Genomic DNA, 24,503 nt, shown 5'->3' with positions numbered 1-24,503 from the left:
TTAAGGTGTTACTAACACTTAGACGTTTTACAGCCATAATGGAACAAAACAAAAATATCTAGGGCTGAAGCTTGGTATAGACCTGTTTTTAGAACAAAAGAAGGCACAAAAAGGTGCCCTAAATAACTAGATGACCTCTGCTCTCCTTTTCCCCCTTCCACCTAGCCTCTGTCCTCTCTCTGTTCTCCCCAATCTAGCATCTGCCTCCTCTCTATTCCCCCCCCTCCCACCCTGACATCCCTGTCGCTGTTGCTTCTGTAGATGAGCAGGAGTGGCAGCAAAAGAAGTGACACTCATCATGGGGCCAGTCTCTCCATTGGTGCGGCTACTGGCTCTGCCCCAGGCGAGGAAGCGATATCCAAGAGGGCCGGTACCAGACCGGCAGCCATTCTTATGGAGAGACCGGCTCTGCACTGAGTGTAACTTCTTTGGCTGCCACTGCTGCTCATCTGGAGAAGTAATAGCAGTAGCGGTGGGAGGGAGGTGGGGAAAGTCCTGGGGCCCATGCTGCACAGCAGTGGAGAACTGCTGCAAGGTAACTTAAAAAATGTTGCACAGCCGTGCAGCCTAGAGGGAACATAGGCTGGGAGCCCAAATGCGTGTGAGCATGAGAAGGGGCACAAATACATGTGTCACAGGCTGAATGCTTGTGACGTGTCATTTCTGGAATTGGACAGTTATTTATGTTCAAGTAACGCTGATGGCGATGTTTTCATTTGAAAAAATAAGCACAAGTGCTGGCCACAACTTGCATGGGATTCTTGTGCATTCCTGCTACCAGTACATCTTCTGAGAGCACATTTTCTATTGTGGGAAGGACTGTGGAAGGAGAACTAGACTGAAACCTGAGATTGTTGATGACTTATTATTCGTCCACGGATTAAAATCATAGCAGTATTTTGGTTACAATTTAAAAATATACATGTTTCATGTTTTTCTTTGGTTATATTGATTATAGGCCTACAAAAGGCCTTACATAATAACCCCAAAACATGCAGGGGTGGAGTCAGAGCTTTCTGGGACGGGGTGGGGACGGGGACAAACTTTGACCCTGTCATTTTCTAGCTTGCAGTCTTTTAGTATGTCAGGAATATAAAAGGTTTCAGATAAATATGGAGAATTTTTCACAGTATCTAAATTTGTATTTTCTGCCTTTAGTTTGCAGTGGGAGAGAATGCAACAAGAAGACAAAGAAACTGGACAACTGAAAGGTATTATTAGAAGCAGAAACAGTGGTGCACAAGTTCAACATCCTAATCAAGATAGTACTTCTGCATGTATAACTGTGGTGTGCCTTGTGAATAAGGAGAAAAAGGAGGTGGCAAAAGCATCAAGCAGTACAGATGATAGAATGAGTTCCAATAAGTCACAGATTAGGTAGATAATTAGTGAAGGCATGTTAAAGGGGAGGCAGTCATCACACAACTTGGCTATATTACATAGTTAATGGAGGTTTTCAATGGCACAGCAACCACATGAAATTAAATGGATAACTTTTATTCAGATTTTCAGTGCTCCTATCCATCCATAATGCAGGTGATATTACCTGATCTTTGATGTGATGTGTGCATGAAAATAAGTTAATTGTAGAATATGCCCGTGCTTTCGTATGTTGGAACTGGTACCAGTGGGCAAAACAGAATATTCCAGTATATAGGTCAAATGTGATTTTGTTTCTCCATGGACAAGCTGGATCACTATAACTACACAACTGTGAGGTAACCAGAATAAACCCAAGTTGGGTACCCTTTCCCAGAGTTCAGAAATCTTTGGAAAAGCTTTTTGTGTCTGCACAAGTATTGCTGTGCTCCAGCAGTGGTCTCTTCTTTTCAGTCTTTTTATAACTACGGTCATGGTCAGTCAGGATTTCCCTTCTCCAGTTAATTCTTCAGTCAGTATTCAAAAGTTTGATTTTTGCCCTGATTGTAAAAAGAAAATGGCCAGCATGCACACATGATCTGTATGTCCGACATATGAGACTTAGCAACGAGGGAAGACCAGTGAAATTCCAACTCAAGGGTAACTAATTTGTTAACAATAAAAAAAAAAATAACAAGGACTCTCATGTGAATAGTGAGTCAGATAGACTCAAACAGTACCTCAAATAGACTTGACGCAGTCCTGCATTTCGGTGCAGAAGGCACCTGCCTCGGGAGTCAAAACTAATCTAGTCTAGTTGACAAAACAAAGGTATCGGTCAGTGAGTCCCAATAAGATGTATAACTGATACACTATCAATATAGACAATAATTTAACAACTATATGGAAAGCCACACGAAGATCACATCCACAAATAGCAGTGTTAAAGCAAGGTGAAAAATGCAATAAGATGTCACCAAGAGCCTGTAAGATCAGAAGCCAAAAACAGACACTTCTTGGAAGAAAAGCAGTCAAAGGATGATAATGTTCTGGTAAGAAGGAAGTTGCCATAGAGAAACAATGCTCTTAGACTCTTGAAAGCGAGATCTGAGGGATTTCATTCTGAATCAGGTAGGGCTGGTCAATTAAATAAAAGAAGGCAATTGGCAAGATTCCATGAAGTATAAAAGCGCCTCTTGCCTCTCCTCTGATAGACTCCTCTGCTTCAAAGACTGAGAGAGTGCCACAAAATGACAGGTCTTCCCTGGTGCAGTATCACCATGTTTAGGGTTATCGCATGGCTCCAGAAAAAGGAGGACATATTGAGCCAGTCTGGGTTTTACATCCATTGCTTTCAATGGAAGCAAAACCCAGACTGGATCAATGTGTCCTCCTTTTTCTGCAGCCCTATGGTAACTCTAACCATGTTTAACACACTTCCCCCTCTAGCTGTGTAATGCACAACAGCATAAGAACTCCTCCCACAAAGCATAGAAAAGGACAAGGGCTTCCTCGACAGTGTTATTGTGTTGACAGTTCCTCCCTATTGCATCATACTTGGCATAGTGAAAAGAAAAGCTCATCCTTAAGTCGCCAAAAAAGGCTGATGCTTCCCCAGGGCAGCAGCATAGTGACAACAGCCCTTTTTTTCCTTGGCATTAAGCTTGGCGCAGTAAAGATGGAATCCCAAAGCAAGAGCAGCTGTTCTCATCTTAAAGCGGTGCTGAGAGGAATACAGTATCTTTCTACAATAGCTAGATGAAACAGGCTCTTTTAGGAAGGGCTACAAATGTACTTCTCCATCTTCATCATCCTTGTCATTGCGTTCTAGGGATAGACGCTCCACATTACCTCAACAACCACATCTACTTATCAGAAAACTAGGGAGGGAATTTTAACAAAGCAGTATGGAAGTGGTAGGTCAAGACCACTATCCCCAAATAACAAGCAAGCAGTTGCCTACCAAAGAGGTTTTCAGGAATTCCAGTGTATCTTTCTTGAGCAATAAGTCCTTGCCAGAGACTCATCCGATTCTTCCACAAACATGTCAGAAGATGACTGAGACTGAGGTCACCCTGAGTCCACCACAATCACCTCAGTAAAATTCCTTGCCAAGTTTGTCATCTGATCCTTCTCCACAACAACTGAAGAACAAATCTCAACTGGTGGACAGAAAATTTCAAAGGCATTGACTTTATCTGCAGAAAACGCACACAGAGAAGGTATACTTAGATGCACCAAAGGAGCATTTGCAATGCTGATACGTAAAATTCTTACAGAGCAAGGATTTGGCAAGTTCCTTTGTATCACTACTAACTAAAAGAATGTAGATTAAGTATAGTGTGCATTCAGCAAAGGGACACAATAAATTACTATTGCTTCATCAATTTGTGGTGGTCAGATTTGCTCCCAAGAGGTCAAATAAACAGGAGCCCATTCAAATATTATGTCAGTAAAAGGTCTAAAGTCTTTATCTTACCACAACATCACTTTGTATTTGTTTACACTGGAGTCTGTAGCGCCTCTCCGGTACTATGTAAGCCACATTGAGCCTACAAATAGGTGGGGAAATGTGGGATATAAATGTAACAAATAAATAAATACATAAAGCTGTTGGACACCATAGGCGGAAAACATTTTCAAAATACAATGTTGAATTCAAGAATTACAGCTCATCAATTCCATTTTATGCAATTTTTTCAATAGAAATCAAACAAAATAAAACATGGAAAAGAATGCAATTTTTTAAAATGCTGTTCTTGACAAAGCTCAAGATATGATTACTACTTTGTTTTCAGACCTACTTAGACACATTGAGGCATATTTTCAAAGCACTTTGGGAGGCTAAGTTCCATAGGTTTCTATGGAACTTTGGGAGGCTAAGTGCTTTGAAAATATGCCTCATAGCCACCAAAGCTCCAGGAATTGGAGGCTTGTGTAAAATATCTAATCAAATCTATATAAAATGCCTAAGATACTGCATCTAGAGGAGAAGTGATAGCAATGGCAGCAAAAAGAATGAACAGAACAAGAAGTGTCCCCAATTGTGTTCACGTTGACAGAGTCTGAGGTGCCTAGTATGTGTTCACAATATTGTGAAACAAACATTTTCTGTATGCATATCCTTCCAATGCCATTGATTTCAAGAGCAATTCAAAAGATAAAAATTCTGTACAAGTCAATCTACCTCATAATCCTAGTCTCCTACTGGCCAGGACAGATTTGTTTTTCTTATCTTCTCCAGTTAGCACAAGAACCTCCAGTAAAGTTGCCATGCATATTGATGCTCATCACCTAGGACGGCGACTTCTTGTAGCACTCCTGTATATGTGCTCTGGCCCTTTCAGCATGGATGTTGAAAGGCAAATGATAGTAGAGATTCACTTACCTAGCAGAGTCCAGGATATTATCTTGGTAGTGGGCAAAGCATCAACCAAGTGGTCATACATTTTAAATAGAACAGATTTCTTGGTGCAAAATGCAGCTATTAAGTCCTGTTCAGTATCCATTACTGTTGCGCTTGCAGTACCTCCTTGTCATATCAGATTCAGGTCTTAATACCTATTCAGTGAGGAATCATTTTTGTGCAATTGCAGCCTATCACGATACTACAGACGACCAGCTTGTATCCACACATCTGATAGTAATGAACTTTTATGAAAGGATTGTTTAATGCCAATTCCCCAATTAAGAAGCTAGCCACAGCTTGGGATTTCAGCCTAATGCAGCCCCAGATGATGAAATATCTGTTTGAACCTTTGGATTTGGCATCTTTTGAAATACTTTTCACAGAAGGAAACAGTAGACTCATCCTGATTAAAGTAACCTTCATATCTGTAAGAGTGCTCCCCAGGAGCGCTCAGTCTCTATCAGACAAAGTCCTTAGGAAAAGGCCTGGCTAGCGTACAAGGCCTCTTTGAGGGTTCCCTTTGCCAGGGCCTAGAATCTAATGCAGCCTAGTTCCTTGGTTAAACTTCCTCCCTTCAGGCACTGCAGATGAATACTGAAGTGGTTGATAGTAGTGTGATTGGTCTGATGCCTTAGCATCAATATCATGCCATCAGATGCCAACATAGACTCTGCCAATCCTGGAGTCTTTCTCAACATCACTGTTAATGTAGATAGGTCCAGGAAATGCTGAATTGCTTTCTGTCCACCTCCTTATCAAAGAATGCCAAAGCCAGTGACACTTGGGTACAGGAGGAGAGGTGATTATCCTTTTGGCTCACTTGAGGTGTATTAGTGGATGGACTGTAGGCACTTGAAGGCAGCTACATACCCCTAGAGGTGAAGGAGGATGAGTGGTCTCTGCTGGGATTCTTCGAAGGAGGATGGTAGCTGCCTTGATAATCCTTCCAGCCAGCAATGTGCATTGATGAGGACTGATGAGAATGCCTCATCACCTGTGCTTGGCACTAGAATCCCTTGATGCCAATGTAGTGGAAGTCTTTGCATATATTGGGCAAGACTTTGATTTGTTTCAATGACTTCAGTGACTTTTATCAATGTTCAATGCCTTCGCCTGTTGATGCATAGCCAGCATCTTGTGTAACTTCAGAACTCTTGGAGGTAGAAGGCCCTAATATGCATGAATAGGATTTACTTAAACTGAAAAGCTGCTTTTGCTGTCAATAGCGCAAAGGACTCTTTGCGCATAGTCTTTTGTTAGGAGAAGAGGTCTAGCATGGCAGACACAATTTTGGGGTGTCTGTTTCTGCAGCCAGTGTTGTCCTGGTGACTTACCCATTCTTCTTGAAAGCACTGGGAGCCTTTGTTTCTGGGGTGATGCAAAATCAAATGTCTTAATGGTAAAATTTGCTTGATGCACCTGCAGTCACACCAAAAGTCAAAAACCCTAAATAATGTTCCCTTGATATTCAATGCTATTTAACTGGCCAGACACGACCGGTTAAATAGCATATCATACATAACCACTAATATTCAGTGGGAGATGACCGGTTAGTGCTTAGTGCATAAGTGACTATTTTGCACAACTTATCTGGTTAGGTGCCAGTATTCCGCGTCTAACCAGATAATAGGACCGCATAAGTAGCTGCTAAAAAGTTAACTGGTTAGCTCTGAATATCAGCATAACTGGTTAAACTCCCCCTCCCCCCAATACTCGTTACGAGTCGCTGAAAACAGCCTGGCATCGAATATCTGGGTTTAATTCCGGTGGCAGATAGTAAAAGCGCTGCTGGCTAAATATCGGGCCCTGTGCTTCTAAGAATAGGGAAAGGAAAAACGGAGGCAACCAAATGTAAAAAGCTTTGTAAACATTATTGAAAAACATGTGTTGATCTAAGAAAGCATCAGTTGGCTCCATGGTGAAACAGAGGTGCCTAGCATATTGATGCTATTGTGGGAGGACCGATATGTATGCAGTCCCATCACTCCAAAAAGCTTTTAGACCTTTTTGTGCTTTTCTCTGGCCCAATCTCCTTCAGATGACATTGCCTATGTGTTTAGACTGCTTTTCCTGCTTCTCCATGGAAGAAGTGATTTCATTAATGACTAGTAAAAAAGGCCCGTTTCTGAAGCCAAGGAAATGGGCCCTAGGCAGGCAATTCCTCCCCCCCCCCTGCGCTACGGCCCCCTCGCCCCCCCCATCGGCGAACCTGTCGCCCCCCCACCGTACCGCCGAAAACCGCCCCCTGCCGCCGTTGTGTACTACCTGTGCTGACTGGGGACCCAAACCCCCATCAGCCGAAGTGTTGTTGTGCCGCCCTTCGCGTTCCTTCCTCATCTTCTCTGGAAGTTCCTCTGCATGCGTCTGACGTCGGACGCACGCAGAGGAACTTCCAGAGAAGATGAGGAAGGAACGCGAAAGGCACAACAACACTTCGGCTGTCGGGGGTTTGGGTCCCCCGTCAGCACAGGTAGTACACAGCAGCGGCGGAGGGGGGGGTCGAGGGGGTCCTAGCGCGGGGGGTGACAGATGATTCCGAGGCAGAGGGAGGAGTAGGGAAACACGCTGCATGTGTTTCCCTATTCCTCCCCTTGCCTTGAAATCAGCTGTCAGTGACGTCAGTGCGTGTCTGCCCAGCAGACCACCTGCAGCCTAGGGAGCTACGGTCCCAGGCACAGAACGTTGGAGGTGAGAATTATTATATAGGTTGATGCAGTTTTAGTAGAACTGTTTACTGTTCAAAAAGAACAGTGCATTATTCTTAAGCTCATGCAGTACCTTGATGTATGGATTGTTATATTTAATTTTCTGTTTTTAAATTTGTATTTTGTGGTAGATGGTGGACTGTTCGTTAATATCTTAATTTTTTTTAATAGGACTTTCTGCACAAGCTCATGTAGAACTTCCTTATTACTCCAAATTCCTTCTAATAGCTGCATACCTTGCTTCATACAACCCAGCAAGGACAGATAAGAGATTTTTCCTTAAGGTAATAAGAGTCATATTATATTTCTCTGCTTCTGTATTAATGCAGTTTGTCTAGTCTCTCGAACACTTAATGGCAATAGCAGTATTGCTTTTGCTATTTTATTTAATACAGAAGATTATTTAAAATCCCCCATACCAGTCTGACTTGAGCTCAACTCTTCTGAGCTTTATATACAGATAACCCATCTTTAGTTCTTTCACCCTGTGTTTTGTGGCTGGTTGTATCAGTGTTGTGTAGCGCTATAGAAGTGATTTATAGTAGTAGTATTTATCTCTGATCATTTTATTCCTAAAAGGAATATACTTTTTCTCCAAAGATAAAATATTTACTGGACATAAAAGTTGTGTGGTGATCTCATGCTTGGTCAAATATTTATATCTTTATCAAAATTCATTCATCATTGAAGTCGGAAGCAACTATTCTCATTTTATTTATTTATTTATTTATTTATTTAGTCAGTTTCTTCTTTCCTCTTTGGACTTCATCTCAGTCAGAACCAGCCTTCATTTGCAACTACCTAGGGTTTTTATCCCTCCAGTTTATCATCCCCCAACATGCCTAGTCTCGCCATGGTAATGACCATATTCAGCCATGAAGCTAGCAGTGCACCAAGATGCTTCTGGAACACTTCAGACATGGGCCCTGAATCTGGTTACTAGTTGGTGCTGTTAAGCAGTGACCATGGCTAGCTTTTTCCTCCCACCCTCTGCAGCATTCCTAGCCCCAGCCAACTTGTGGAACAGGAGAAATGATGTGGTCGCCATTTATTTTTGCGCTGCTTATTGATGCTTCTCTTTAGATGTCAGAATAAAAAACTAGTGGCTCCTTTTATAAATTAACCAGTAAAATGGACTGTGGTCCTCAAAAGCTTATGCTTTCCAAATTCGATTAGTCTATTAGGTACACCATTTTCTGTTGTTTTTGCTACTCCAAACTTACTTGGTTATGCCCCTGGATGTGTTCTTTAGACCTAAGTTTCCTATGTATTTTCTTTAACTGCTTGCCTACCCAGCTTTTGCTAGTTTTTGTGTAGATTGTACTTTCTTCGTTTACTAAAAGATCAGCACGTACATTCCTCAACCTCCATTACCCCAACTGCAAAGGATTAAAATATAAGTCCACCTACGCAACTAGCTTCTCCTACATTTGCACACAGCTATGGAACGCACTCCCGAAGACCATAAAGACAACGCAAGATCTAACCATCTTTCGTAAACTACTGAAAACAGACCTATTCAAAAAAGCATACAACAAACAATCATCCTAACTTATAAACAACAACAACGAAGAATAAGACCGAAACGACATAACCACTGCCCAACACTATTACTCTCACCATAATACCATCATCTGAGCAACTACATAAAGCCGACACCTACACAAGACCACAATGTATTCTTCTACCACATACATATGCACTTGATTGCAAAAACACGTGTTAACAAGTACGCAAGCACACAATGCATTCTTCTACCATGTATGTATGCACTTGATTGCAAAGTCATGTGCATATCTAAAGTCCGGAAATGGCAATCGCCATAACGGCAAATGTAAGCCACATTGAGCCTGCAAATGGGTGGGAAAATATGGGATACAAATGCTACAAATACTACTACTACTACTACTACTACTAGTTACCATAGATATACGTAGCTCTGTAAACATTATATGAAGATACTTTTTGTCTCTAGTGAGCTCATAAGCTAAGTTTTGTACCTGGGTCAATGGAGTGTTAAGTGACTTGTCCAGGGTCCCAAGGAGCTGCAGTGGAACCCAGATCCCCAGGATCTCAGCCCACTGCACTAACCTTTAGGCCACTCCTCCACTTTCTTCTTTGACTAAATGTTTTCATGTCTGTCCTTGGATGAAATGCTCCATTTACAAATTGAGTACTGTTGTTATGTATATGATGAGCGGTTTTAGAGGCTATTTCCTTTGTTCCACACGCCAGCATCTTTTCCATCTGTATTCTCAAATCTGTTTATCAAAGTGGCAATAAACAAAATAGCTGGTATGTAATGCTTCCTTTTATAAACTAGTCTAGATACTTGAAACCAGGGCTATGGAGTCTGTCAGAATCGATTTTGGGCGGAGTCGATAAAAATGTAGCGACTCCAACTTTATAATAAAAACTTACAGTATAATATATGATACATTTATCATTTTATGCTTACATAAATATCCTTGTCCTGGATGTAAAGTACTGACAAATATAAACATCTTAGGTGTCTAAGTACTGTTTGTTTTATTTTTGTTACATTTGTACCCCGCGCTTTCCCACTCATGGCAGGCTCAATGCGGCTTACATATTGTATACAGGTACTTATTTGTACCTGGGGCAATGGTGGGTTAAGTGACTTGCCCAGAGTCACAAGGAGCTGCCTGAAGTGGGAATCGAATTCAGTTCCTCAGTTCCCCAGGACCAAAGTCCACCACCCTAACCACTAGGCCACTCCTCCACTGGTGTCTAAATATTGGATGTCTAAGTACTGGTAAATATTTATATTTATTTTACCAGTACTTTAGATCCAGAACAAAACATTTAAAGCCTAATAGTCTGTGCTGGAGTCAGTCGGACAGTAGGAAAATAGAGGAGTTGGAGTTGAAGGCCTAGTGTACTCACTTCAAAGCCCTGCTTGAAACAGAGTGGGGTTTTTCTTTTACATGCTATCCCTCGGCCTTCTCCTCTCCCGTCCTTAGAAAAATGCAGTTATAATCAGTACAGATTTATGTTCGTGCTTCTCAACTGTTAACTGTTGTGTGTTAGAAACACAAATTGCATTGGCTGGTTAGAAGATAACGAAAATGAAATCATTCCATACCCAATGAGAATGAAATTATTCCACATCCTGTAGATCCACCTCCAATTCCCAGCGAAACAGTAGTCAACATTCAGTCTTGGACATTTATATTATAGTAAGGAGAAAGGACAACTATAAGCTTGATTATATATTGTGAACAAGACTTTTGCCCTCTGTCTGGTAAGGAATCCCAATTTGGTTCCCAAGCCCTTTGACATGTGTTCCACTTTCAAAATTGTGCATTCCAAATGCTTATTTATTTCCTTAAACATTAAGTTGAACAAATGACTTCTGTATTGCATCATATTAGGTAGTTCAGATGTTTGTTAGAAGGAATGCCTCCCAGAGGAATCACTTTTCTTCCCTTCTTAATGGAGAGAACATTGGAAAATCATCAAAAAGCAAGATTTTAGCAGATATGGAGGGGTATTTTTGATATGACATCTAAATCCAACTTTGGATATTTTGCTGGAAACATAGCAGGATTCTCCTTCACTCCTTTCCTGTCTGATGTTACTAGTAGTACCTTTTGGCTGCTATTTTTTGAATCTCTTCAATAACTACTCTTCTCCTGTTCCTCCCTCCCCACCCTGCACTTCACCATCCCCCACGAATTGGGTGCAAGACACTTTAAGGAAGTAATTCTCTAATTCTATAATTTGGCGCTATAATGGGGCATAATGAGCGCTAATTGTATAATGGCACTTGGGTGCATCTAAGATGTTTATAGAATATTAATGTAAACCTGCTTTGCATGGCAAACGTTAGGCATCATCACTTATTCCAGATCAGTGGTTGGTGTAAATGGGCAAGCCTAAGTGCACCATGCAACATATGAAACTGATAGTGTTTTGGCTTCATGCAGATGGCCTGGCCATGCTCTGCCTATGTTTATGCCTCCTTGCAGTTCTGCTCATTAGCACTTAGGTGCTACTTTATAATATAGCATGTAGTGCATTTTGGCCCATATCTCCCAATTAGAGCAGCCTTTATGCATGCAAAGCGTTCGTAAGTTTATGTGCCATTTATAGAATTGTTTCTTAAATGTACAAGCTCCCCCCTCCCCAAATCTTACATTCATGACCAGATTTAAACATACACCGCACAGACTAACCTTGGAGTCATCTTTGATTCCTCTCTCTCCTTCTCTGCGCATATTCAGCAGATCGCTAAAACCTGTCGTTTCTTTATCTACAACATTTGCAAAATCCGTCCCTTCCTTTCTGAATACGCTACCAGAACCCTTATCACCTCTCGTTTGGATTATTGCAATTTATTTCTCACTGGTCTTCCTCTCAGCCATCTCTCTCCTCTCCAGTCTGTCCAAAATTCTACAGCGCGACTTATTTTCCGCCAAAATTGTTATACCCACACTAGTCCACTCCTCAAGTCACTTCACTGGCTCCCTGTCCGCTTCCGCATACAATTCAAACTTCTCTTACTGACCTTTAAATGCATCCATTCTGCAGCCCCCCATTACCTCTTCACTCTCATCTCTCCCTACATTCCTCCCCGTGAACTCCGCTCATTGGACAAATCTCTCTTGTCGCCCCCCTTCTCCTCCACCGCTAACTCCAGGCTTCGTCCCTTTTCCCTCGCGGCACCTTATGCCTGGAATAGACTTCCTGAGCATGTTCGTCTAGCTCCATCTCTACCTGTTTTCAAATCTATGCTGAAAACCCACCTTTTCACCACTGCTTTTCTCTCCTAGCTACTACTCAATTACCTCCCCTTGTTCCTTCTCACCCTGTACTTCCTTCGCCCTTAATTGTCTTGTCTGTCTGTATTATTTTTAGATTGTAAGCTCTATCGAGCAGGGACTGTCTCTCTATGTCAGGTGTTCAGCGCTGCGTTCGTCTGGTAGCGCTATACAAATGTTAATAATAATATTTCTACACCATGGACTTCGTAGAGATAAACTGTATTCAGCTATGAGCCATACTTGAAAAGGACATCTGCAAGCCATACTGAATTAAGCATCGCCAGCAACACTGTAACAAGAAAATAGTGACCTATTTCTTTTAAAGAAGAGGTCAAAGCACATTCTACATGAAGAATGACCAGGCTTATGACTCTGCACATTGAATTGTCAGAATTTCACTGCCAAAGGCATATAGATAACGAGCAGTGATAGTGGTTGGCAGCCCAGTGTCTGTTTGGCAGAGAAGTTTTTTTTTTGTTTTGTTTTTTTCTCCGCCAGTTTTACATGTTTCAGAGAATTCCCTTTGTTTTGTATCTGTATTTCTGAATAACCAGAAATACACGTATTCTGGTAGCATAAATATTCCTCTCACAACAGCTTGTATAAAACTACTTTGTGGGCAGAGAATAAGATTTTTGTGATCTCCCTTCTTGGGTGGTCTTGTTTGGGCCTCTTTTACACAAAATGTGCATCCTTTCAATTTTAATCTCTCCTATGCATGTATTAAAAGGCAGTTGGTAACCGGCACTTTAAGAAGCCTATCAGTTCATTTTCCTGACCAAAAAAAGGAGGATATTCCTCTGTAACTAATTCTCAAGATCTTTAAGTTTTACCTTGTATTTTTCTACTGAGGACCTCAGGGCAACCAGCTGAGTCAGGGCAATTTTTACACTATCTTCAGGATCCAAGCTACATGGCTCAGCTTCCACCACACGGTTACCATATTCCAAAAGAGAGTATGAAACTAGTTCTAGTTGTTCCAATAACTGATTAGATTTAGTGTCCAGTGCTTGTCGATGTGGTAAGTTGCTTTATAAGAGCCTCTCTATCTGGGTATTCATCTCTCAAAACCTCAGCTGTTTTGGTATCTGGAAGCTGGAATTATATTTGCCATTTTTTTGCTGCCATAGCGGAAATGGATCTTGCAATGTATTTGTTTAGATACAAATCCAAAACAGCCTAGGGTGAAGAATAATTACAAAAGAGCAGAAGATAGGACTGAATTGGCAGGGTGGCCTTCAGAGCAGAAGAAAGAAGTTATTTCCCCTGTTCAGTACAAATTGTGCCCCCACTTTAGCATGTAAGTTTCATCAGTCATAAATGGCACTCTTTACCCTTGGAAAAATTAGCTTTATTTTTGCAAATATTGAAAAAACAATATATTGCATCCCTTTCAGAATTAAAGCTGGTAAATGGCAGAGCATCATCTGTGACCGCAGTTGTAAACACTGTGTATTATAATTTTTCTTCCATGATTTGTTTTTCTGAAATTTAACTGGTAATGAACATAGGCTTTGATGATGAGTCTGTTCCATCCGGCAATTAAGAGGTGCAAAAAAAAAGTGAAAAATCTCTCATAATTTTACACTGTGGTAGCACCTTGTGCTTGCTAAAGATGTAATGCACACTTAAAATACTAACACTAAAATATTTAGATCAGTTACTTGAAAAATCATTTAGATGTGAACCTTCCATGACACAGTACACAAGGTTAATCTTGTGCCTCTATCCAGTCACCTCCATTTTCTCTTCACTCACTTCATTCTCACATATCTTCTTCAACCTCTGCTACACATTCTTCCTTTTCTAAACAAAGGAGGAAAGTACTCTTTTCTCCTCCAAAATCCCTGCCTGTTCCGTTTGATCCTATTGCAGCTCCACAACTCAGCTCTCCTGCTGTCATCCCTTCTGTCTGCTGTAGCTAAGGTCTCTAGATGCTTACTGCCTTGTGCTTCCCACCCCCAGGAGGGCCCATTGAGTCCACCAGAAAATCTGCTTTCTATTTTTTAGTCCCCAAACTTTGGAAGAGCCTTCCACGCTTGCATGCCTACAGTGCAGCTTAGTAAACAGGGTCCTTAGAGAAATCAGATATTCAGTTCACCTTTGATGTTGTTTACATTAGAGCACAATAAAAGCCATGCTGAGGGCTAGATGCACTAAAGTCCTCGGAAGAGCTGTTCCCTTACCAATTCCATAGCGAATTGGTAGGGAACGGCCATGCATCAAGGAAATGGAATGCAAATGAGCTGCTCGTTGTAGCTCACTTGCATTCTCTATTTCCTCGGAAAACAGTTGGCCGGTCGAGCATGCGCAGAGCTGCCCAGCGTTATGCTGGCTGCTCTGCGCGTGCCAAGGACGTCCTTTGTGGACGTCCTTCACTAAAAAAAAAAAACACAAACAAAAAAAGGACGTCTCTGACGAGCAAAAAAAAAAAAAAGGACGTCGTACTTCTTAATTTTTGCTCTCGCTCTTCTGTTTTAAATCTTCCTTTAAGACATTTTTCCTTTCCTCGTCAGCAGCTGAAGAGAGGGCTAATGGACTATTGTGAGGCCCTCCCCCACGGCCTCTCAGCCAATAACAGCATGTTTAGCTGACACCAGTGAGAGCTAAACGCGCTGTGATTGGCTGAGAGAGACCTGGAGGAAGGGAATAATCGAGCATCCTTGAAAAAAAGCCCATTTGATTTTATTTAATACTACTACTACTACTACTATTTAGCATTTCTATAGCGCTAGAAGGCGTACGCAGCGCTGCACAAACATAGAAGAAAGACAGTCCCTGCTCAAAGAGCTTACAATCTATTTACTTTCTTGGGGGCCGTTCCACTCTAGGCTGAAAATTCCAATGTATTGTCCTGCGTGGCTTCAAACTGGTTTTCTTGGGTAATTACTGTTGACTGAAAACCAGAATTTTGTGCCTGTAGTTGAGATTTAATTTCCCTATATGCATCACTTTTCATTTGTGTGCATTAAATTGAATCTGCCATTTAGATGCTCGTTCTTTTAGTCTCACAAGATCCTTTTGAAATTCCTCACAATACTCTGCCTCTTGACCGCTCACCCTCTGTTCAGGAGGTGTCGATGCGCTCCACTTTGGACAGCCCGGAACAGCCTCCACGCCTGGAACAGACTCTGACATTGACACCTGCATCGGCTTCCATGTCTTTCTGCACAGCCGCTGTGCACGAGAGTCTCTGGGCCGTTCTCCCAGAGATCCTGGGAGAGCTGTTGTGCCCTTCCCCTCCGGTACCGGGGGTGCTTGCGCCACCGGTACCGTCGAGTGAGGCGCCGGCTGGCCCTTTGCCCGGGGTGAGGTCTCGACTGCGGTCGCCTCCCAGGAAGGCTCCCCGATGACGTCGGCGGAGGGAGCTTCGCCGGCGCAGGCGAGTGGGTCTACCTCTCGACGCCCACACCTGGCCGTGGTTCCACGGAGTCGAGCCGGGCACGGCTTCAGACACAGGTCCGTGAACTTGTGTCTGATACCGATGGTGAGGCCTCGTGGGAGGAGGAGGAGGACATCAGATATTTCTCTGACGAGGAGTCTGATGGCCTTCCTTCGGATCCCACTCCCTCCCCTGAAAGGCAGCTTTCTCCTCCCGAGAGTCTGTCTTTCACGGCCTTTGTCCGGGAGATGTCTATGGCCATCCCCTTCCCGGTGGTTGTGGAGGACGAGCCCAGGGCTGAAATGTTTGAGCTCCTGGACTATCCTTCTCCACCTAAGGAAGCGTCCACAGTACCCATGCATCATGTCCTAAAAAAGACATTGCTGGCGAACTGGACCAAGCCATTAAGTAATCCCCATATTCCCAAGAAGATCGAGTCCCAGTACCGGATCCATGGGGACCCAGAGCTGATGCGCACTCAGTTGCCTCACGACTCTGGAGTTGTGGATTTGGCCCTAAAGAAGGCTAAGAGTTCTAGGGAGCATGCTTCGGCGCCCCCGGGCAAGGACTCTAGAACCTTAGACTCCTTTGGGAGGAAGGCCTACCATTCTTCTATGCTCGTGGCCAAAATCCAGTCTTACCAGCTCTACACGAGCATACACATGCGGAACAATGTGCGGCAGGTGGCGGGCTTGGTGGACAAGCTCCCCCCTGAGCAAGCCAAGCCATTTCAGGAGGTGGTCAGGCAGCTGAAGGCGTGCAGAAAATTCCTGGCCAGAGGGGTGTATGACACCTTTGATGTTGCGTCCAGGGCCGCTGCTCAAGGTGTGGTGATGCACAGACTCTCATGGCTGCGTGCCTCCGACCTGGAGAATAGGATCCAGCAGCGGATTGCAGACTCGCCTTGCCGTGCGGATAATATTTTTGGAGAGAAAGTCGAACAGGTGGTAGAGCAGCTCCACCAGTGGGATACTGCTTTCGACAAGTTCTCCCGCTGGCAGCCTTCAGCTTCTACCTCTACAGGTAGACGATTTTTTTGGGGAAGGAAGACTGTTCCCTACTCTTCTGGTAAGCGTAGGTACAATCCTTCTTCTCGACAGCCTGCGGCCCAGGCTAAGCCCCAGCGCGCTCGCTCTCGTCAGCAGCGTGTGCCTCAGCAAGGCCCCTCGGCTCCCCAGCAAAAGCAAGGGACGAGCTTTTGACTGGCTCCAGCAGAGCATAGCCGACATCCAAGTGTCAGTGCCGGGCGACCTGCCGGTCGGAGGGAGGTTGAAAGTTTTTCACCAAAGGTGGCCTCTCATAACCTCCGAACAGTGGGTTCTCCAAATAGTCCGGCAAGGATACACCCTCAATTTGGCCTCAAAACCTCCAAATTGTCCACCGGGAGCTCAGTCTTACAGCTTCCAACACAAGCAGGTACTTGCAGAGGAACTCTCCGCCCTTCTCAGCGCCAATGCGGTCGAGCCCGTGCCATCCGGGCAGGAAGGGCTGGGATTCTATTCCAGGTACTTCCTTGTGGAAAAGAAAACAGGGGGGATGCGTCCCATCCTAGACCTAAGGGCCCTGAACAAATATCTGGTCAAAGAAAAGTTCAGGATGCTTTCCCTGGGCACCCTTCTCCCCATGATTCAGGAAAACGATTGGCTATGCTCTCTGGACTTGAGGGACGCCTACACACACATCCCGATACTGCCAGCTCACAGACAGTATCTGCGATTTCAGCTGGGCACACGTCACTTCCAGTACTGTGTGCTACCCTTTGGGCTCGCCTCTGCGCCCAGAGTGTTCACGAAGTGCTTGGCTGTAATAGCGGCAGCACTTCGCAGGCTGAGGGTACACGTGTTCCCATATCTCGAGGATTGGCTGGTGAAGAACACATCCGAGGCAGGAGCTCTACAGTTCATGCAGATGACTATTCGCCTCCTTGAGCTACTGGGGTTTGTGATAAATTATCCAAAGTCCCATCTTCTCCCAGTGCAGAAACTCGAATTCATAGGAGCTCTGCTGGATTCTCGGACGGCTTGTGCCTATTTCCCAGAGGCGAGAGCCAACAACTTGTTGTCCCTCGTCTCGCGGGTGCGAGCGTCCCAGCAGATCACAGCTCGGCAGATGTTGAGATTGCTGGGCCACATGGCCTCCACAGTTCATGTGACTCCCATGGCCCGCCTTCACATGAGATCTGCTCAATGGACCCTAGCTTCCCAGTGGTTTCAGGCTGCTGGGGATCTAGAAGACGTGATCCACCTGTCCATGAGTTTTCTCAAATCCCTGTATTGGTGGACGATTTGGTCCAATTTGACTCTGGGACGCCCTTTCCAAATTCCTCAGCCACTAAAGGTGCTGACTACGGATGTGTCTCCTGGGGTGGGGAGCTCATGTCGATGGGCTTCACACCCAAGGAAGCTGGTCCCTCCAGGAACGCGATCTGCAGATTAATCTCCTGGAGTTACGAGCGGTCTGGAACGCTCTGAAGGCTTTCAGAGATCGGCTGTCCCACCAAATTGTCCAAATTCAGACAGACAACCAGGTTGCCATGTATTACATCAACAAGCAGGGGGGCACCGGATCTCGCCCCCTGTGTCAGGAAGCCGTCAGCATGTGGCTCTGGGCTCGCCGTCACGGCATGGTGCTCCAAGCCACATATCTGGCAGGCGTCAACAACAGTCTGGCCGACAGGTTGAGCAGGATTATGCAACCTCACGAGTGGTCGCTCAATTCCTGTGTAGTGCAACATCTTCCAGGTGTGGGGCACCCCCTTGGTAGATCTCTTCGCATCTCGAGCCAACCACAAAGTCCCTCAGTTCTGTTCCAGGCTTCAGGCCCACGGCAGACTGGCATCGGATGCCTTCCTCCTGGACTGGGGGGAGGGTCTGCTGTATGCTTATCCTCCCATACCTCTGGTGGGGAAGACTTTGTTGAAACTCAAGCAAGACCGAGGCACCATGATTCTGATTGCTCCTTTTTGGCCGCGTCAGATCTGGTTCCCCCTTCTTCTGGAGTTGTCCTCCGAAGAACTGTGCAGATTGGAGTGTTTTCCGACCCTCATCACACAGGACGAAGGGGCGCTTCTGCATCCCAACCTCCGGTCTCTGGCTCTCACGGCCTGGATGTTGAGAGCGTAGACTTTGCCTCTTTGGGTCTGTCAGAGGGTGTCTCCCGCATTTTGCTTGCTTCCAGGAAAGATTCCACTAAGAGGAGTTACTTCTTTCTATGGAGGAGGTTTGCCGTCTGGTGTGACAGCAAGGCCCTAGATCCTCGCTCTTGTCCTACACAGACCCTGCTTGAATACCTTCTGCACTTGTCTGAGTCTGGTCTCAAGACCAACTCTGTAAGGGTTCACTTTAGTGCAATCAGTGCATACCATTATCGTGTGGAAGGTAAGCTGATCTCAGGACAGCCTTTAGTTGTTCGCTTCATGAGAGGTTTGCTTTTGTCAAAGCCCCCTGTCAAACCTCCTACAGTGTCATGGGATCTCAATGTCGTTCTCACCCAGCTGATGAAACCTCCTTTTGAGCCACTGAACTCCTGCCATCTGAAGTACTTGACCTGGAAGGTCATTTTCTTGGTGGCAGTTACTTCAGCTCATAGAGTCAGTGAGCTTCAGGCCCTGGTAGCCCAGGCCCCTTACACCAAATTTCATCATAACAGAGTAGTCCTCCGCACTCACCCTAAGTTCTTGCCAAAGGTTGTGTCGGAGTTCCATCTGAACCAGTCAATTGTCTTGCCAACATTCTTTCCCCGTCCTCATTCCTGCCCTGCTGAACGTCAGCTGCACACATTGGACTGCAAAAGAGCATTGGCCTTCTATCTGGAGCAGACACAGCCCAACAGACAGTCCGCCCAATTGTTTGTTTCTTTTGATCCCAACAGGAGGGGAGTGGCTGTGGGGAAACGCACCATATCCAATTGGCTAGCAGATTGCATTTCCTTCACTTACACCCAGGCTGGGCTGGCTCTTGAGGGTCATGTCACGGCTCATAATGTTAGAGCCATGGCAGCGTCAGTGGCCCACTTGAAGTCAGCCACTATTGAAGAGATCTGCAGAGCTGCGACATGGTCATCTGTCCACACATTCACATCTCATTACTGCCTGCAGCAGGATACCCGACGCGACAGTCGGTTCGGGCAGTCAGTGCTTCAGGATCTGTTCGGGGTTTAGAATCCAACTCTACCCCCCTAGGCCCATGTTTTATTCTGTTCCAGGCTACACTCTCTGTTAGTTGGATAAGTTGTTAGGTCAATCTCAGTTATGTCCTCGCCGTTGCGAGTCCCAATTGACCATGTTTGTTGTTTTGAGTGAGCCTGGGGGCTAGGGATACCCCATCAGTGAGAACAAGCAGCCTGCTTGTCCTCGGAGAAAGCGAATGCTACATACCTGTAGAGGGTATTCTCCGAGGACAGCAGGCTGATTGTTCTCACAAACCCGCCCGCCTCCCCTTTGGAGTTGTGTCTTCCCTTGCCTTTGTTTTGCTACATATGGGACTGACGAACACGAGCCGGTTCGGGCGGGAAGACGGCCGCGCATGCGCGGTGCGCATGGGCGCGCGAGGACTAGCAAAGGCCTTTGCTAGAGAAGTTTCCGGATTGGAGGGGCTGCCGTGGACGTCACCCATCAGTGAGAACAATCAGCCTGCTGTCCTCGGAGAATACCCTCTACAGGTATGTAGCATTCGCTTTAAGTGGGGTGTAATAACCAAATTGTTCAAACATATTTTGTTAATCCTGCGCTTCTAATCTGTTTAATATCCTAATTTTACTACAGAATTGTATAACTTTCAAACAAATATTTATAGTGTGTTTTTTTCTTGTTTTTCAGCACCATGGGAAAATTAAGAAGACAAATTTTCTGAAAAAGCATGAAAAGGTATTTTAAGGTTTTGTTTTGTTGGTTTTTTTTTTATGGAGAGGAGAGGTATGAAGGAAGTAGACGGGGCCAACAGTTTACTCCTCCTCCTTCTTTGGGTTTTCAACTCAGTTGGACCTTGCCTTTACTGGGTTATAGCACCATGAGTCTTTATTTGCAACCTTATTTTTGCCAGGCTAATATGGTGCTCCCATTTTATTAGCATTTTTCTCAGATCTTTTCCTTAGTAATTCTTTTTTGTTACCACCTATTACCTGTGATCTATTATGGGAGCAATTCTATAAAGCCACACTTCCTTTTAGTTGCCCTGATGCAGTTTTTGGAGTGCCAATTGTATAATGGAATCGGGTACCCTGGTAATAGAACACTAGTGCAAATCCACATCACTGCGCCTGTTTATGCCAAGGTAATGGCAAGAGTGAGTGAGCATGCCTCAAAACCCCACTCAACAGGTGCATCTGATAGTACTCTATAAGATGCGTGCATTGATGGTGGGCACACCCTTGGCTTGCCCATATCCCATCCATGTGTACTTACTGTATTAGTGTGCATAATTGCCAATATAGGTGCCCCCTTAAGTTTGCAAGGTGCGCGTAACGCTTCATTCCATTTCTAGAATTGCCTTTTTTGTGTTCCATTAAAGGCTTGGTTTGTTAGTAGAAAAAAATGTTCTTGTCGAACAAAGTGCAGAAAAGTTGGAGGATATTTTATAGTGAGAGAGAAATTATTGTGGTGATTTGTTGTATTTGTCTTATTATACAGTTCAGTGTATATTCTTTATTATCTGAGGTATAGAGAATGATTTAAATAAGAGAAGAATAGAAGATGAGATAAGAAAAATGAATGAAATGAAAGAACGTTGAAATGGAGAGCTATTGTTGAAAATGATTTGAAAAAGTAAAATAAACATAATAAAGCTTGAACAGTGGTTTAAGCTCAAACTGTGGGCCTTCTCATACTTCCAGATAAAGCTTTAAGACAAACCTTCATTGAGGTTGGCAGGAGGTGAGCACACTGTTAATCCCTCCAGCAGGGTTGTAGCCCTACTTCCTGACTTTTTTCTTCATTTGATTTGATTTACTAATTTTATGTTTAAACTTTTTTATTATCGAAATGCACAGTACAATGCAACTTGGAAACTTCATTCAACAAAGTTCGGTTTTTAAATCAGCATTGCAATAACATATGTATCTGCTTCAATCACTGAATCCCATTTCACTTCCCCCCCCCCCAACCCCCTCCCCCTCCTTGCATCTTTATATTTCAACAATTGTCAAATAGAGTCATAACATTACAACGATATAACAGAACCTTTGATTTGGCAAGTGTACAATTGTAATTCAACTCCTATTCTACTGCTTGATTTACTAATTTTAGATACCATCTTTTACCAAAGTGTAAAGGCAGTTTACAATCGACGTTAAACATTTAATACAATATAACATAAAATCACAATATATCAGTTACCTAATCAGGCTCTAGCAGCAAGCAAATTGCTTAAGCACATAATCTCCTGTTGCTGGGCCAGATCATGCCAGTGAAGAACAGATTTATGTAATACTGCTACTTGAGGAAGATATTTAAAAAATTCCTAATTGGGCACACTGTATACAGTAGTAAGAGTGCATATAGGCTAGAAATGATTTAATCTATTTAGCGAATGCAGATCTGAAAGGTGAGCATTTTTGTAGAGGCTATTAACCATCCTCAATGACTTGACTAAGCTAAACGCCTCTTAACATAACTTTGTAAGTTGAATAGAAGCACATCTTAATTCACTCCAGTAATTTTACCTTGAATTTTTTATTGACAGGGTTGGTGCTGGACATGTTGGGGCCCTGGTTAGAAACTGGGAACAAGGCTCCGAAGCTCACCTATAGGTTATGTGTCCTTCAGCATCAGGCAGGCTTGTGGCCCAGGCCAGTTGCGTAGCTTACCTCCTCCCCCTTGCTGGCTCTAGTTAGAGGTTCACTCCTATTAACTATTCCATAATTCAGTAGAGGTGTGGTTCTGGGACCTTTCCCTGTACAGTAATTTACAGCACATATTTAGTCACTATGGAGGTCTTTTACAAAGGCGCATTAGCGTTTTTAGTGTTTTCGCTAATGATTAGCGCGCGCTAAATGCTAGAGATAGACCACGCCTGGGTGTTCCTGGACTAGTCAGCAGGCCCTAAACCTAGAGGAAGTGGCTTATGGAGGTTTCCGATGGAACTATACAGGGATACAATTTTTAAAGGGAAAATTGTGGAGTGCCGGAGCGACTATGCAACTCTGAATAGGGAGCATGTAGATGATCCGATCTTGTACTGGGATACCGCGAAGGCGGTACTACGTGGTGAAATCATTAGTTCCATATCATCAAGCTGATCAATCCATAGACTGGTGGGTTGTGTCCATCTACCAGCAGGTGGAGATAGAGAGCAAACTTTTGCCTCCCTATATGTGGTCATGTGCTGCCGGAAACTCCTCAGTATGTTCTCTATCTCAGCAGGTGGTGGTCACACACAGCAGCAGCAGCTCTGGCTAGGCCTCCAAGCCTAATTTTTAGGTTTTGTTGAGTGCCTGGGGTTGAGGGCTCTTTTGAGCAAGTGCAAACCTGGTGGTGCCAGGTCCCTCCTTTTCTCCCCCCTCCCGCTGGCTCCGTTGAAAAAAAAAAAAAAAAAAAAAAAAAAAAAAAATTTTAAACGTCTTTAAAGGCGTTTATTTCGACGTTTATTTAAGCGTCTATTGCAGCTACTCACTGGGACACCAGGTCGTTACAACTCGGAGCGGACAGCAGGTAATTTTTACCTTTTTATAGCGGGCGGGGGTTCCCCGATTCTTCTCCTCGTGGCACATGGCGTCGGAGGGCGAGGGCGCAAAGGGTCGCTCCCCGGGTCGCTTGAGCGCTTCTAGAGGGGATGCGGGGGTCTTAAAGCCTGATTCGCCCTTGTTGGGTGGCAGTTTCGTGACCGATGAATGTCCCGGTCCTTCCTCCGGCGTGGCGGTTTTTCCCGCCATAAACGCCCATCCCCCGCTCCTCGCCTCCGCCATTTTGGCCGGCCACGCGGCTCGGACGGCTTCTTCTTGGGCCGCCCTTGAGGTTGGAGACATTAATGCCATGAACGCCCTTAATTTGGGCGACGGCACAGAAGCGGCTAAAGTTAAGAGCCGTTCTTCCCGCGCGGCTCCTTCGCGGAGTTTCGCGCCGGACGCCATTTTGGATGCGCAGCAGGCCTCTCCCCCGCTGTTGCGAGCGCCGGTTGAGAGTGCGCCTAGGGCTGTTGCCCAGGCTGCGGAAGTGCACAGTCTGGGGGGTTTCTCCCCCGAGTTTGTTTTGCTGCTGCATCAGGCCTTCCTCATGCACAACGCTGCCCCCCGCTCCCTCGTCTGGTAAAGAGGTTGAGGTTCCCAGAGGTAAACGCCCTCGGGTTGATTCCCAGGCCTTGGAGGAATTTGTCTCCTCCGATGTAGATGAGGGCAGCGTGTCTGAGGTCTCCCAACGGTCCTTTGCGGATTCCTTGGAGGAGACGGATCCCCGCTCGGATGGAGCGGATGACCCCTCTGCAGCGCGGCTTTTTCGCCCAGAGGATTTGCCCAACCTGTTGTTACAGGCCATGGACACTTTGAAGATTTCCTCTCCGGAGGACGTCTCTCCCTCAGCCCCTGTTGGCTCTGCCATTATGCTGGGGACGAAGCGCCCGCCTAGAACCTTCCACGTGCATGATGCCATGCACACCTTAATTTCGGCTCAATGGGATGTCCCAGAAGCGAGCCTTAAAGTGGCTAGGGCTATGTCCCGCCTCTATCCTTTGGCTGTGAGTGAACGTGAGGCCTATCTGTGGCCTACCGTGGATTCTTTAATCACTGCGGTGACTAAGAAAACGGCATTGCCGGTGGAAGGTGGCACGGCCCTAAAGGACGCCCAAGACAGGAGATTGGAGGCGGCCTTAAGGTCGTCCTTTGAGGCGGCTGCTTTAAGTTTGCAGGCCTCAGTTTGCGGCTCCTATGTGGCC

The 24,503-nt window shown here is 44.8% G+C and overlaps 1 protein-coding gene across 2 annotated transcripts in view; it reads left to right on the top strand.

Annotated features, from left to right (window-relative positions):
• The window catches only part of ORC5 (origin recognition complex subunit 5), a 154,823-nt gene that overhangs the window by 48,742 nt on the left and 81,578 nt on the right, over window positions 1–24,503 (top strand). For both annotated transcript variants that reach the window (XM_030217022.1, XM_030217023.1), the window contains exons 10-12: window positions 1,159–1,211; window positions 7,645–7,757; window positions 20,459–20,506. In XM_030217022.1, the coding sequence (XP_030072882.1) occupies window positions 1,159–1,211; window positions 7,645–7,757; window positions 20,459–20,506 (214 nt within the window). The remainder of the gene's footprint in view (window positions 1–1,158; window positions 1,212–7,644; window positions 7,758–20,458; window positions 20,507–24,503) is intronic.

The sequence above is a fragment of the Microcaecilia unicolor genome, chromosome 10 (genome assembly GCF_901765095.1).
Source record: "Microcaecilia unicolor chromosome 10, aMicUni1.1, whole genome shotgun sequence".
NCBI classification, from domain to species: Eukaryota; Metazoa; Chordata; class Amphibia; order Gymnophiona; family Siphonopidae; genus Microcaecilia; species Microcaecilia unicolor.
Note: the sequence above shows the minus strand (reverse complement) of the source record. Positions and strands in the feature narration are given on the sequence as shown.